Source organism: Hypanus sabinus, chromosome 27 (genome assembly GCF_030144855.1).
Source record: "Hypanus sabinus isolate sHypSab1 chromosome 27, sHypSab1.hap1, whole genome shotgun sequence".
NCBI classification, from domain to species: Eukaryota; Metazoa; Chordata; class Chondrichthyes; order Myliobatiformes; family Dasyatidae; genus Hypanus; species Hypanus sabinus.
In genome coordinates, this window is record NC_082732.1 from 29,484,224 (window position 1) to 29,498,703 (window position 14,480).

At 34.6% G+C, this 14,480-nt stretch overlaps 1 protein-coding gene across 11 annotated transcripts in view; it reads left to right on the forward strand.

Moving 5' to 3' along the window:
* Positions 1–14,480, forward strand: part of kcnab2a (potassium voltage-gated channel subfamily A regulatory beta subunit 2a) — a 318,636-nt gene that overhangs the window by 284,937 nt on the left and 19,219 nt on the right. For all 11 annotated transcript variants that reach the window (XM_059952120.1, XM_059952119.1, XM_059952118.1 and 8 more), the window contains one exon: positions 4,157–4,242. In XM_059952120.1, coding sequence (XP_059808103.1) covers positions 4,157–4,242 — 86 coding nt within the window. The remainder of the gene's footprint in view (positions 1–4,156; positions 4,243–14,480) is intronic.

Below are 14,480 nucleotides of genomic sequence, written 5' to 3' on the forward strand. Positions count from 1 at the left end.
GGAAAGTATTTCTTTTCTAATTTTTCAAATTCATTGAATTCACTAGACACCAACAAAAACCTGCCATTATCAGTAAACAAAAAGTTACAGTCAAACTGTTCTGATGGTATGTGCTAAAAATACATATTTTGACTGGAATGTCAAGTGCTGTCCTTTCTCTTCCAAAAAAAAAGAGAAGTTTCTTAAGCCCATTGTGATCTTAAATTGATTACTTTCCTGAATAATGCACCTCCAATGGTGCAACAAACCACTTTAGAGCGGTGATATTGGTAAGAGCTCTAAGCTTAGCTTTGGAGATAAAACAGTATGGACATTCCTTACGCTGATCTTAGCAAATACACAATAACTTTGCATCAAAGTTCAGAGCTCTGTGCATTATAACCAGGCTCCACTAAGGTTGATGGACATAGTCAGGAGCACCTCATAAGACTCCAGTCAAGTTCAGTCTACCTACAAAAGTATATGTTATCAGGCACTGACACTGAAAAGTCGCTGACACTTAGTAGTATTTGTCAAGTGCTATCTATAATTTTGCTTTTTTTTTTCCAAAAGTACTATCTACCTTGCTATATGACATTCTTGAAAGGAAATGAGGCTTTGCTTATTATTGATGCAATATAAATGTAAATTCCTCTGTTGTTAACTGTATAGTGGAAGAACGATTATGAATGTGAAGATTCCGAAAGCTAAATAGTGAACAGATTCAGCATGAATTGATCAAATACAAGACAAGAAAATGATAGACATGGTAGCTTTAGCTATTAAATATGACCTCCTATCTGTGAGTTCCTGTAGGCTGAAATTGTTGATGAAGGTTGAATAGCTGAAAATGCACCTTTTCAACTCAAAGCTGAGCTTCTAGCAGTTCATAATGGATCATCAGGTCATAGGAATCACTTTGGGCTGATAGCCTGATAGCCTTCCCAAACCCTGAGACTGCCAAAGCTATCCACATGATCAATGAGACTGCATCACTGGTATTCAGGTTGTTTAAAAATGGCATTGCTTTTAAAACAAAATACAGGGTATTTTAAAATTAAAGCTTAAAAAAAGCTCTTTCATGTAGTAATAATCAATTAAATTCGTTAAAACTAATGTAAAGTTTTTTTTTTAACTACTTAATTTTCTCTTGGAAGTCAGTGTCTCCAAATTCTTTGAACCTGGCACAACCCTGCCAGCAGAGTTTCTTGTCAGAGAACTGGGAATCCTGTAGAAGTTCATGCTATCCTGTTGGACTCTTTCAGGAATCCATTGGAGCAGCACAAGGGTAGTTGTGGTTATGAGTAAGTGGAAGATGCCAGCATTGGAAAAAATTCTTCCACATGCTTACCCAAATAAATCTTTGGATTTGGACTAGAGTTAGGCAGAGGATCTGCCTGAATAATTTTATGCCAATTTCCATCATGGCTATTTGGAATTTAGTAGAAGGTACCGAGTTCACTTCACTTACCCTTAAAGCAGACAACTAAAGAGACATTCAACTTGTAACATGCAAGTCCCAGAGATGAAAGATCAGTGTGTGATCAACTGCATCATCCAATCCACCTTTGCACAATTGGACAGTTGCTTCAAGTAGAAAATGTGAAAGGAGCAAGGGTTTGAAATCTTCAATAATTTATCAATTAATAATCTTTTAATGAGGGTTGTAAATGTCCTTTTTCAGTCAATTCCTACATCAGGAAACTTTTGTAAATATGGAATGCAACCTTATTTAATGGAAGCACTCCTGATGAAATTAAATCATTTAGATTAAAAAAAAGGAACTGAGCTGAATGCCCCAGTTGTATTATTTTGGTTGGTCTAAACTAAATTGGCATTGAGTTATAAAGAGAAGCAACCAGGCAAAGTACCTTTCACTAACTGCTGGTCTTTGACGCTTGGTAGATCACATGGATGTATGTAGCATAGGGATGACTGGATTGCTGTTTGCTATGAATTCTCTTGTAATCCAGTTAGTCATCACTGCTTAGATAAAAAACTGACAAGGCAAAGGAATGGCCATAAAGCTCAAGTCTTTGGGAAAAGCAGAGAGAAATGAGGAAAGAATATTGCTGTTCCTTAGACATATTGAGTTTGGCAGGGGAGGAAGGAATCTCAAGATGTTTACAGTGTATGAAAATCAAACATGCACCAAAGGCAATAAATCATAATGGATGGGGAAGAGTTTATTCTGCACTTGTTATGTTTATGCCAGTAAACTGGCATAGGTATATATTTTGGTCAACAAAATAAAAAATGCACTTAGATGGTTGAGTATTATTAAGTTGCAAATTTCAGTTCCTTCATGCCCAAGCAAATGTTTTAATCTGCTTATTTAAACTTAGATTTTGTTTTATTATTGCAATTTACATTATGCTCTGGGATTGAACAATAATACCAAGGACTATTTGTGTCCTTACTCCCTTACATTTCAAGTAAATTGTGTTGCTTTTGTGTGTCCCTGTTCTTCAATTTGTGGCCTGCTCAACTTCAGAGCATTAACCTAACAGCACTTCAGTAATGTTCTGTTTTTCTGCCCTCCCAAGAATAATGACAAGCAAATACAATTCAGGAATAGTATCAGCAAATATTATTTCTGTTAAATATCAAGACTATTACAATACTTACAAAGCAAATTTTGTTTTTCCTCTAGAAAAGTTCTGCCATTGGACTGGGTACCATTGAATGTTAATGTTCAACCAAAGACAAGTTTAGACCTGTAGTCATTCAGTCTTTGTTGTAATGCCTCACTGGCCTTTGAACATATTTGCATAGCATTTTGGATTATCTTAGTATGCCCCAAAAATTGTCAAAATCATTTTAGAGCTTTAATGTTGTTGCAAGGCAATCATTATAGCCAAAATCTACACAGTGAGATTTTTCAAATAATGAAGTGAGTACCCAAATTATTTGTTATTGGTGTTGGCTGGGAGTAAATTATGTCCTTGGCACTGGGAGAACACATTTCTTTCCAAGTAATGCTGGTGCTATGTATTTTGCACTTCTGTCTTAAATAGTAGATAAGACTCAAAGTAAATCTCATCTGCATAACAGGACCTTGCAGTGAATGCTTTAGCCTACATTTTATTCTTAAATTCTATCATTACAGTAGCCAACCCAAAGAGGAAGCAGCAAAATTTGTTTTTAATCAATCTTTTAAAATCATTAATCATAAAGAAGAGCTTTTTTAGATGGCTGATTCTTTTTTCTATTTGACGCTTACTACAAGGGGTCCAAGAAATCAACAGTTAAGATTTACCAATGAAAAAGATAATCTGCCTGAACTGTCTTCTGAAGCCTCCAAAATGAAGTTATAATTTACATGTTAATTTTTTTTATTTGCTCTCTCAAAGTTTTGATTACTTCAATTAGATGAACGATACTAGTGGAACATCTTCGCTTTAAGGATTAATAAGCAGTGATTTTAGGTCAGTTATTGATTAATCTCAAAAGGGCATTTCATCCTGAACCAAAAAGGCATTTTCACATTTTTTACACTGGGTATTCAATAGCTTCAGTGTGATCACCATCGTATTTCCAGGTACAGTATGTGGTGTAGATCTGTGTCTAACTAAAGAACTGGACAGAACAAGAATCCAGGTTCTGGAAATGAAAGGGCAGTATCTGCACCACACTCTGAAGCATCTTTAGAATCTAAAATCCACTTTAGTCAAAGAAGTTGATGTGACTTTAGATTTACTGAATATTCAAACATACACTATTAAAGGTAGGCCTTCAAAAAAGGGATGTTGTCTCCTGGTTCATGCCAATCCTCAGATAAGTCATTGTTCTTGGTTTGACCAATACTTAATGTGACAATACCAATATTGTACATGCCTTCGTGTTTCTTTTGCCTGATGCAGGAAAGTCAGAAAAATTAGCTCATTCTTTATTTTTCACCCCATTTTTCCCCACATAAAGAAAATCACTTTCATCACACAAGCTCCTTCATCATTGCTTTATTAAATCAGCAATACAAAGGAATTCTGAGGGAAGTAACAGGTCGAAGTGCCTCATGATTCCACTGTTGCAGGACAGATGTACACTGCTTGCAAGATGTCTTGCGGCAAAATCCCTGTTGTGAAACCAGTAGCAATACACATCCATAGTATGGCATGGCCATTTTTATGCCATTATATATTTAAAAATAAATAAATTGTGTTTTCTCTTCTAACAGAAACAGTGAGAGCAATGACACATGTGATTAACCAAGGAATGGCCATGTACTGGGGCACCTCACGGTGGAGTGCAATGGAAATCATGGTAAGATAAGCAAGAAGTTTAAATGTTAGGACATTTCATTCTTTTTTCCTTTTAGCCTTCTCTTGATTGTGACCTCAACTTTTGACTTCCTATCTTCAGGTTTAATGTGTGTAACACACACACACACACTCTGTAATGATTAATAAACCAGTTGTTTGCAACCAAATGACCTTGCCTGGTGTCTCAAGGCTGGGTATGTCTGCACCCGCGCCAACTCCCCGCCCCTGGCTCTCGTTCTCTGCCATCTTTTCCACATCCTTCCCATGGTGTTTCACCTTTGCCATTCCCAACACCCCTTGCTCCCGCCAGATTTACAAACTCATTTGCTGCTTCATGTTGACAAATACAGTACTGTGCAAAAGTCTTAGGCACCCTAGTTATATATTTGTGCCTAAGTCCTTTGCACAGTACTGTATAATCTAACATAACCCTTTCATTTAAAACCAAATTAATTACATTATAAATTAGGTTCTGAAAAATGCCAGTTGCTATGCCTTCCAGTGGTGTTACCGAAGAGTATGATTTAGTTTGAAAACGGGCTGAGGTTGTGGATGACTGTTGTGAGGATAAAGTTGGATGGTAACTTCAAGATCCATTATGAAAAGAAGATGCAGAAGAATACTCAAGGAAGGAATCTAAACAGATCTGGAAGTTGTATATGGGTTAATTTTTTTGGTAGAGCTAGCTACTTGTTTTGGTAGCCGTCTAGTTTTGGGTTGTGTGGGTGGGGTGGATTTTCTAGCTCCAACATCACTCACTGTATATATTATATCTCTTTATTGCTCAGGACATGTATATGTGTTGATTTTACGAATCTATGTTTACATCTCTGCTCCCAGACTGCTATTGTACTGCTTGACTTTTTATATGCCTTCTGTCTTTTATGTATTAGTAATCGATAATGGCTAGTGCACTTAAATTCGTGAGCTGGAATGTAAAGGGATTGAATCACCCTGTTAAAAGGAGGAAGGTATTCTCACATATCAAACAACTCAAAGCTGACATTGCTTTCCTTCAAGAAACTCATATTAGTTGTTCTGATAACTCCCGGCTTTTGTCAAAGTGGGCAGGTCAGCATTTTCATTCATCCTTTACCGCTAAAGCTAGGGGAGTCTCCATTCTTATTAACTCAAATATTCCTTTTGAACTCCATAATAAAATATCTGATATAAATAGCCGTTTTATTATTGTTTCTGGTAAACTATATAACACTAAAGTTGCACTAGCAAACCTGTATGCCCCCAACTTTGATGATGTTAATTTTTTGAACGTTTTTTTTCCTCACTACCAGACTTAAACTCATACTCTCTTATACTGGGTGGTGACTTTAATTGTTAGTTAGATCCCAATTTGGATCGATCGTCCTCTGTTACTAGACCACCTACTAAATCTGCCTCAGCTATCCAATCGTTTCTCTCTTAATTATGGTATCTCTGATATATGGCGTTTCCTCCATCCTACGGAGAGAGATTATTCTTTTTTCTCACATGTTCACCATACCTTCACTAGAATTGATTATTTCTTACTCGATTCCATTTGCCACTCTTGTGACTATCAGAGTATACTGATCTCTGACCATGCCCCAATTACTCTCTCTCTGAATTTGCCTGGTCTCCCTCAGAGGAATAAACACTGGCGGTTTGATTCAACTTTACTATCGGATGATGATTTTTTAAAATTTATTAAGGATCAGATAACCTTTTATTTTAACACTAATACATCACCTGAAGTGCCATCCCAGATTGTCTGGGATGCCATGAAAGCATATCTGAGGGGGCAAATAATCTCTTACACAGCAAATCTCAACAGAAGATCCCGTGCAGATCGATTAGACCTCATTAACCAGATTAAAGAATTGGATCAAATATATGCCCAAACTAAGAACCCTGAATTATACAAGAAGTGTGTTGAACTCCAAACTAAATTTAACCTTCTGTCCACTCAACCTGTCGAACGCCAACTTCTCGAAAGCAAGAGTCACTTTTACATTCATGGGGATAAGTCTGGTAAATTCCTAGCCAATCAGCTGAGGTGTTCCAAAGCCAAACAACATATTACAAAGATCCGGAAGGAGAACGGAGACTTTACATCGGATCATTTAGAAATTAATGACGCATTTAAAAATTTTTATTCTCGGCTTTATTCCTCTGAATCTCTGAATGACAATATCTCTGTTGATCAATTTTTACAGAATCTGAATATCCCCTCACTTTCATCTGATTTCAAAGCCAAACTCAATGCGCCTATGTCATTAGAAGAAATATCTACTGCAATTTCTGCACTGTCCTCAGGGAAATCTCCTGGACCTGATGGGTTCCCTGTAGAATTTTATAAATCATTCTCTTCTCTTCTTTCTCCTCAGTTACTTTCAGTATTATCTGACTCGTTTAATTACGGCAAATTGCCACCCTCTTTCAGTGAGGCATCTATTATTCTTCTTTTAAAAAAGGGCAAAGACCCAACAGAGTGTTCCTCGTATAGGCCAATCTCTCTGCTCAATGTTGATGTAAAGACCTTAGCTAAAGTTTTGGCTCATAGATTAGAAACCATCATTCCCTCCATTATCTCTGATGACCAAACAGGCTTTATTAAAAACCGTTTCCCTTTTTTTAACATTCGGCATTTATTTAATATCTTATACTCACCTCCAACTGGGATTCCTGAATGTGTTATTTCCCTCGATGCGGAGAAAGCATTTGATCGTATAGAGTGGAACTACCTTTTTGCAGTTTTAGAAAAATTTGACCTTGGCCAAAGTTTCATCTCTTGGATCCAATTGCTGTACCTGTGTCCTACTGCCTCTGTTTTAACCAATTTTCAGAAATCCCAAGTATTTAATCTCAAACGCGGCACCCGCCAGGGATGCCCCTTAAGTCCCTTTCTCTTTGATTTGGCTATGGAACCTCTGGCGATAGCATTTCAAAACTGCCCTGAATTGACTGGGATTTGGAGAGGGGGTGTTGAGCATAAAGTTTCTCTCTATGCTGATGACTTATTACTCTTTCTCTCAAATCCGTCTACATCCTTACCTCTAATGTTTTCACTTCTTGACCAGTTTAGCCAGATCTCTGGCTATAAACTTAATCTACATAAGAGTGAACTTCTCCCAATTAATAAAGAAGCACAAGAACTAACATTTCATGGTCTCCCTTTTAAAGTAGTCCATAATCTTTTTTTCTTTTCTTTTTCAATCTTTTTATTTTCATATATAAAAAAAACATAACATAATAATGAATAGGTTATAAGTGCAATAGACTTGAAATTAAATTAATAATAAGATAACAATATCCTATTAAAATATCAACAGAAAAAAATAGTACATTAATCAATCAAGCCTATAATAATTATATATGAAAAAAATAAGAATAATCATCAAAAGAAAAAAAATTAAAAATACAAGAAAAAATATATATTGAGAAAAAAAAACACTAAACTAAACTAACATGGGCAATAATAACAATTTATATGTATATGATAGTGTCAAAAACTCCGGAACTCCATACCTGAACAAGAATAAACAGAGAGAAGGTCTGGAAGAGGCCAAATTAATTCATATGAAAATGTCGAATGAACGGTCCCCAAGTTTCTTCAAATTTAACTGATGAGTGAAAAATAGTGCTTCTAATTTTTTCCAAGCTCAGATAAGAAATAGTTTGAGAGAACCACTGAAACGTGGTAGGAGGATTTACTTCTTTCCAATTTTGTAATATAGACCTTCTGGCCATTAATGTTGCAAAAGCAATCATTCATCTAATTGAAGGGGAAAACTGATTACCATCCTCATTTGGTATACCAAAAATTGCAGTAATAAAATGAGGTTGTAAATCGATATTCCAAATTGAGGAAATGGTAGCAAATATGTCCTTCCAATAGTTACATAAAGTGGGACATGACCAAAACATGCGGGTCAATGAAGCCACATCTGAATGACATCTGTCACATTGAGGGTTAATATGAGAATAGAATCGAGCAAGCTTATCTTTAGACATATGAGCTCTATGTACAATTTTAAAGGTTTAGCACATATAGAAGAAGAATTAACCATTTGTAAAATTTTTTCCCATTTTTCTGTTGATATATTATATTGAAGTTCTTTTTCCCATTCTTGTTTAATTCTACCTGATATTTCTGGTTGTATCTTCATAATCATATTATAAATAAAAGCCACTAATCCCTTCTGACAAGGATTTAAGGTAAAAATCAAATCTGAGAAATCCATTGAAGTTGAATTGGGGAAGGATGGTAGAACTTTATGTAAAAAATTTCTGATTTGTAAATATCTAAAAAAAATTAGATTTAGGTAACTTAAATTTGTTGGAAAGTTGGTCGGAAGACATCAAACTACCTTCAAAAAAAAGATCACGAAAACATTTTATACCTTTCCTTTTCCATATGCTAAAAGCTTGATCTGTCAAAGAAGGTTTGAAAAAAAAAATTAAGTAAAATAGGGCTATCAAGAACAAAGTTTTTCAGAGTAAAAAAAATACAAAATTGAAACCAAATTCGTAATGTATGTTTGACAACAGGGTTGGATATCTGTTTATTGAATTTAACTAAATCAGCAGGAAGAGAAGAACCAAGAACGGAGAATAGAGAATATCCCTGTGCCTCATTGCATTCTAAATTTACCCACTGTGGGCACAATGGTGAATCCAAATCTAATTTCCAATATATAAAGTTACGAATATTATTCGCCCAATAGTAAAATCTAAAGTTAGTTAAAGCTAAACCACCATCTTTTTTAGATTTTTGTAATTGCCTTTTACTTAACCTGGGGTTTTTTTTTGCCACACAAATGAGGAAATTTTTGAATGAATGTTATCAAAAAAAGATTTAGGAATAAAAATTGGTAAAGCTTGAAATAAATATAAAAATTTCGGTAAAATCATCATTTTAATAGCATTAATCCGACCAACTAATGATAAGGATAAGGGAGACCATCTTGTAGTAAGTTGTTGAATTTGATGGAGCCTAGGTAAAAAATTCAGTCTAAATAAATCTTTATATTTCTTGGTAATTTTTATACCTAAATAGATAAAGTTATCAGTAACAACTTTAAATGGTATCCTGTCATTCAATAAAGTTTGCGCGTTTAAAGGGAATAAATCACTCTTATCCAAGTTTAGTTTATAACCAGAAAAACTATCAAATTGAGCCAACAAGGATAAAATAGTGGGAATAGACCTGTCAGGATCAAAAATATATAACAACAAGTCAACAGCATAAAGTGATAACTTGTATAACTTCTCATTACAGGTAATACCAAAAATATTAGGAGATTCACGAATAGCAATGGCTAAAGGTTCTAATGCGATATTAAATAATAAAGGACTTAAGGGACAACCTTGTCTCGTACCACGAGATAATTGAAAAAAAGAGGATCTGTAATTATTTGTAAGAACAGAAGCAACAGGTTTATAATATATTAGTTTGATCCATGATATAAAATTAGGACTAAAATTAAAATATCTCAAAGCGTTAAATAAGTATGTCCATTCAACTCTATCAAAAGCTTTTTCAGCATCTAATGAAATAACACATTCTGGGATTGTGGGTGATGAAGTATAAATTATATTAATCAATTTTCTAACATTAAAAAAGGAATACCAATTCCTAATAAAACCAGTTTGGTCTTCTGTAATTATCTGTGATAGTACCTTTTCTAACCTAATAGCTAAAATTTTTGTAAGAATCTTAGAGTCTACATTTAATAGTGATATAGGGCGATAAGATGCACATAATGTAGGATCCTTAACTTTTTTAAGAATTAGAGAGATAGTAGCTTCATAAAAAGATTGAGGTAATCTCTTCTTAGCAAATGCATCATTAAAGATTTCACATAACCAAGGAGAAAGCAAAGAAGAAAAAGTTTTTAAAAATTCTATAATATAACCATCAGGACCAGGAGCTTTCCCTGAATTCATTGATGAGATAGCCTCTCCTATTTCGGCCATAGAGATAGGAGCATCGAACAAGCTCCGATCTTCATCTGTCAGTTTGGGAATATTCAAATTGTTAAAAAAATTATCCATCGTGGACAGATGGCCATCAAATTCTGATTGATATAAAGATTTATAAAAATCTTGAAAAGTGTTATTGATTTCTTTATGATCAGTAGTTAGATTACCGTCTTGTTTACGAATTTTAATAATTTGTAGCTTTTAATTGGTTAGCTAACAATTTACCAGTTCGATCACTATGGATATAAAATTGAGCCCTGGTCCTAATTAATTGATTCTCAATTGAAGAAGATAATAATAAGCTATGCTCCATTTGAAGCTCAACTCTCTTCTTATAAAGTTCTTTGGTAGGAGTCACGGAATAAATCTTATCAATTTCTTTAATTTTATCCACTAATAAAGCAATATCTAAATATCTTTGTTTTCTTTTACCAACGGAATATGAGATAATTTGTCCACGGATAAAAGCCTTAAAAGAATCCCAAAGTATTCCTCTGTCAATCTCTTCAGTATAGTTTGTTGAGAAAAACAAGTCAATTTGCTGTTTTATGTAAGTGATAAATTCTGGATCTTGAAGCAAAGTAGCGTTAAGTCTCCAAGATCTAGTATTATTGGAAAAGTCCGAAATCTTGATAGATAACTTCAAAGGTGCATGATCCGAAATAGTAATAGAATCATATTTACAATCAGTAACATCCGTTAATAAACGATGATCAATAAGGAAATAATCAATTCTAGAATAACTGTGATATACATGTGAAAAAAACGAAAATTCTTTATCTTTAGGGTTCAAAAACCGCCATATTTCAGTAATTCCCAAATCAACCATAAAAGAATTAATAAGTAAGGCTGATCTATTCGGAAGAATTCGGATAGGTTTAGATCTATCCATCAAAGGATTCAGACAACAATTGAAATCTCCACCCATTATCAACATATATTCATTTAGATTAGGAAGGGAAGTAAATAAACGTTTAAAAAATTCAGGGCAGTCAAAGTTTGGAGCATAAATATTAACTAGAACCACTTTTCGATTAAAAAGTGAACCAGTTATCAACAAAAATCTGCCCTGTGGATCAGAAATAATTTCATGATGTATAAACGAAATTGAGGGGTCTATAAAAATAGACACACCCCTAATTTTGGCGGTACAATTCGACTGAAATTGTTGACCCTTCCAGAACCTAAAAAAACGTTGATTATCCTCCCTCCTAATATGGGTCTCCTGTGCAAAAATAATATTAGCATTTAGTCTATGGAATACTTTAAATATTTTTTTACGTTTAATCGGATGATTTAAACCATTAGTATTCCAAGAGATAAAGTTAATAGACTTATCCATCATGCCAATATTAGTTGTATATATCATAAAAGGTTAAAAGGACACATAACCCATAATTCAGGAAGAAGGAAAAATGATTCAGGAGCAACCGGAGAACATGACACCTCAACAATATTAATAATTTAAAGTCGGCCCATAAACTAAAAGCAAAAAAATAAAAAGCAAAAGCGTGAAAAAAGATCCCTACCCCCTCCCCCAACCCCACGAAAAAAAGCCAAGCGGCAGGCGCACAAACTAATACTAATATTACCCCCATTTTCAAGATGGCAACTTCATGAAAAGAAAGAAAAGAGAAACTATATAACACCCAGATATAAATACAGGGTTGTTTAAAGAAAGAATATATATCAATCAAAATGAAAAAATAATATAAAAAGCAAAAAATCATTAATAAAAAAAGGATAACCATTGAAGTTTAAAATAATGTAATATGCCTTTAAAAAAAGATTCCATATTCAAATTTAAGAAAATGACGTTTCAAAAACAGAGACTTATGGGAAGAAGAAACAGCATCTTGAAAGGACCATATTACAGAATATAAATATAAATTCGCCAATCTTTTTTTTTAAAAAAAAGGTCATCAAAATAAGATTAAAAAAGGATTCAATAACCACTACAATATATATTAAAAAAAAAGTCCAAAAATTCAAAGCATTCGTCCCATTCTCAAATACAGGCAAATAAACGCTTACGGAAAGCAAAGTCTTATGGGAAAAAGAAACGACATCTTAAAAAATAAATCATTATTACAAAGTCTTAACATGTATATCTAATCCAGAGGAAAAAAACTTAATTAAGAAAAAAGACATTATAGTAAAATTAAAAGAGCATCTGTAGATCATGATAATAAAAAAAAAACCCAGGTCTACAGACCAAAGTAAAAAGCTATACCGCAGCTTCATAAGTTAAAGCCTAAAAACGGAATGGCGTCTTCTCTCCAAAAATTCTTCAACATAACACATAGTTCAAATTGTACTAGAAGACCGATATTCTTCAACGAATTTCTTTGCTTCTTCCGGAGTATTAAAGAAGCGCTGACTGTCATCACTCAACGTAATTCTGAGATTCGCTGGGTATCTTAAAGCTTGTTTAAGTCCAATCGAATGAATCTCTGCCATCACCGGTTTAAAAGCGATTCTCGCCCTCATCACCTCGAATGAGTAATCCTCAACAATACGAAAATTGTTGCTTCTGTGAGAAATCATACCTTTCTGACGAGCTAATCGAATTAAAAGCTCTTTCTCCCGAGGATAATGGAGACGGACAATCACAGCTCGTGGCTTGTCTCTCGCAGCCGAAAATCTCGGAACTCTGTGGGCACGACCAATAGTAGGTTTAACCCGCAAAGTGTCCTCGCCAAAAATTTCCCACAATAAGTTAGAGAAATATTCAGTTAAGTCACCAGACTCAACATTTTCAGGAAATCCAATAATACGCAAGTTCTGTCTGCAAGATTGGTGATTTTAAACTTATTCTGCTCCACTATTTTAGCGGTCGATCGTACCTTCTCCTCCAAAGTTTCAATTGTACGTATTTTTTCACAAATTATCTTGTCAAGAGCCGCAAACTTTTCTTCATGCCGTTCAATATCTGCTGCCAGCGATTGAAGCTTGGTATCAAATGATCTAACGACTTCTTCAAGCTCAGACATTTTCGCAGTAAGTTTATTTTCCAGACTTGCAAGTTTAGTATCCAGAAGACTGGAGATTGCATCGAGAGATATAGGGTCTTTAGACGATTTCTTAGGTACAGACATTTTAAGTTTGAAAAAATTAAATCAAGTATTATTTTAAAAAAGAAATAAATCGTAAATATCAACCCATGTAATTAAGTACGAAAAGATTTGATTAAAGGGTGATTATAGCTTAAAAAATGAAGAGCGCCTAAAAGGCAGATGTCTACGTCGCCATCTTGAAACTCCACCCCTCTCAGTCCATAATCAATTTACTTATCTTGGAATTACAGTCACAAGGAAGTTTAAAGATCTCTTTCATGAAAACTTTGCCAATTTTTCATATGCTATAAAACAGAGTCTGGTACAATGGTCACCTCTATCTATGTCTTTGGTAGGTCGTATTAATGTTGTTAAAATGTATGTTCACCCCAAATTTTTATACCTATTTCAATCTATCCCAATTTTTATTCCTAAATCTTTTTTTGATTCCTTAGACTCTATTATTTTGTCATATCTGTGGCAGAATAAGCGCTCTAGAATTAATAAAATCCATCTCCAAAAATCTAAAAAAGAGGGTGGCATGGCTTTACCTAACTTTCGTTTATATTATTGGGCAGCTAATATACGCTGTGCTACCTTCTGGTCTTTCTTCCATGGCCAACCCGAGTGCCCTAACTGGGTGGCGATGGAGCTGAGCTCCACCAAAGAATTATCTATCTCTGCACTCCCTAGTAGTCTGCCCAGATCAATAGCTAATCCTCTTGTTAGACACAGTTTGCGTATATGGGCTCAGATCAGGAAATGCTATGGTTTCCAGGGGTTTTCCGTTTCCAGCCCTATTGCTCATAATCACCTTTTTTTACCTACTACATACGATTCAGCATTCCAGGTTTGGTATAGGAAGGGCATTAGACATTTTGAAGATCTTTTCATTGATAATCACTTCGCTTCTTTTCAGTAGCTCTCTGTTAAGTTCAATCTGCCCAATGCTCATTTTTTCAGATATCTCCAAATCTGACACTTTATTGCTCCTTTAATTCCTAACTTTCCTGAAATGCCTGCGAAAAATGCTATGGACCTATTTCTTTCCATGAATCCACTAGGTAAAGGCTTAATATCAATCATCCGAGATAAACTAGCAGCCTTACAACGGGCCCCCATGGATAAAATCAAAATGGCCTGGGAGCAGGATTTAAATATCTCCTTATCTGAGGAGAGCTGGGATTCAGTTCTCAAATCGGTTAACTCAACCTCCCTTTGT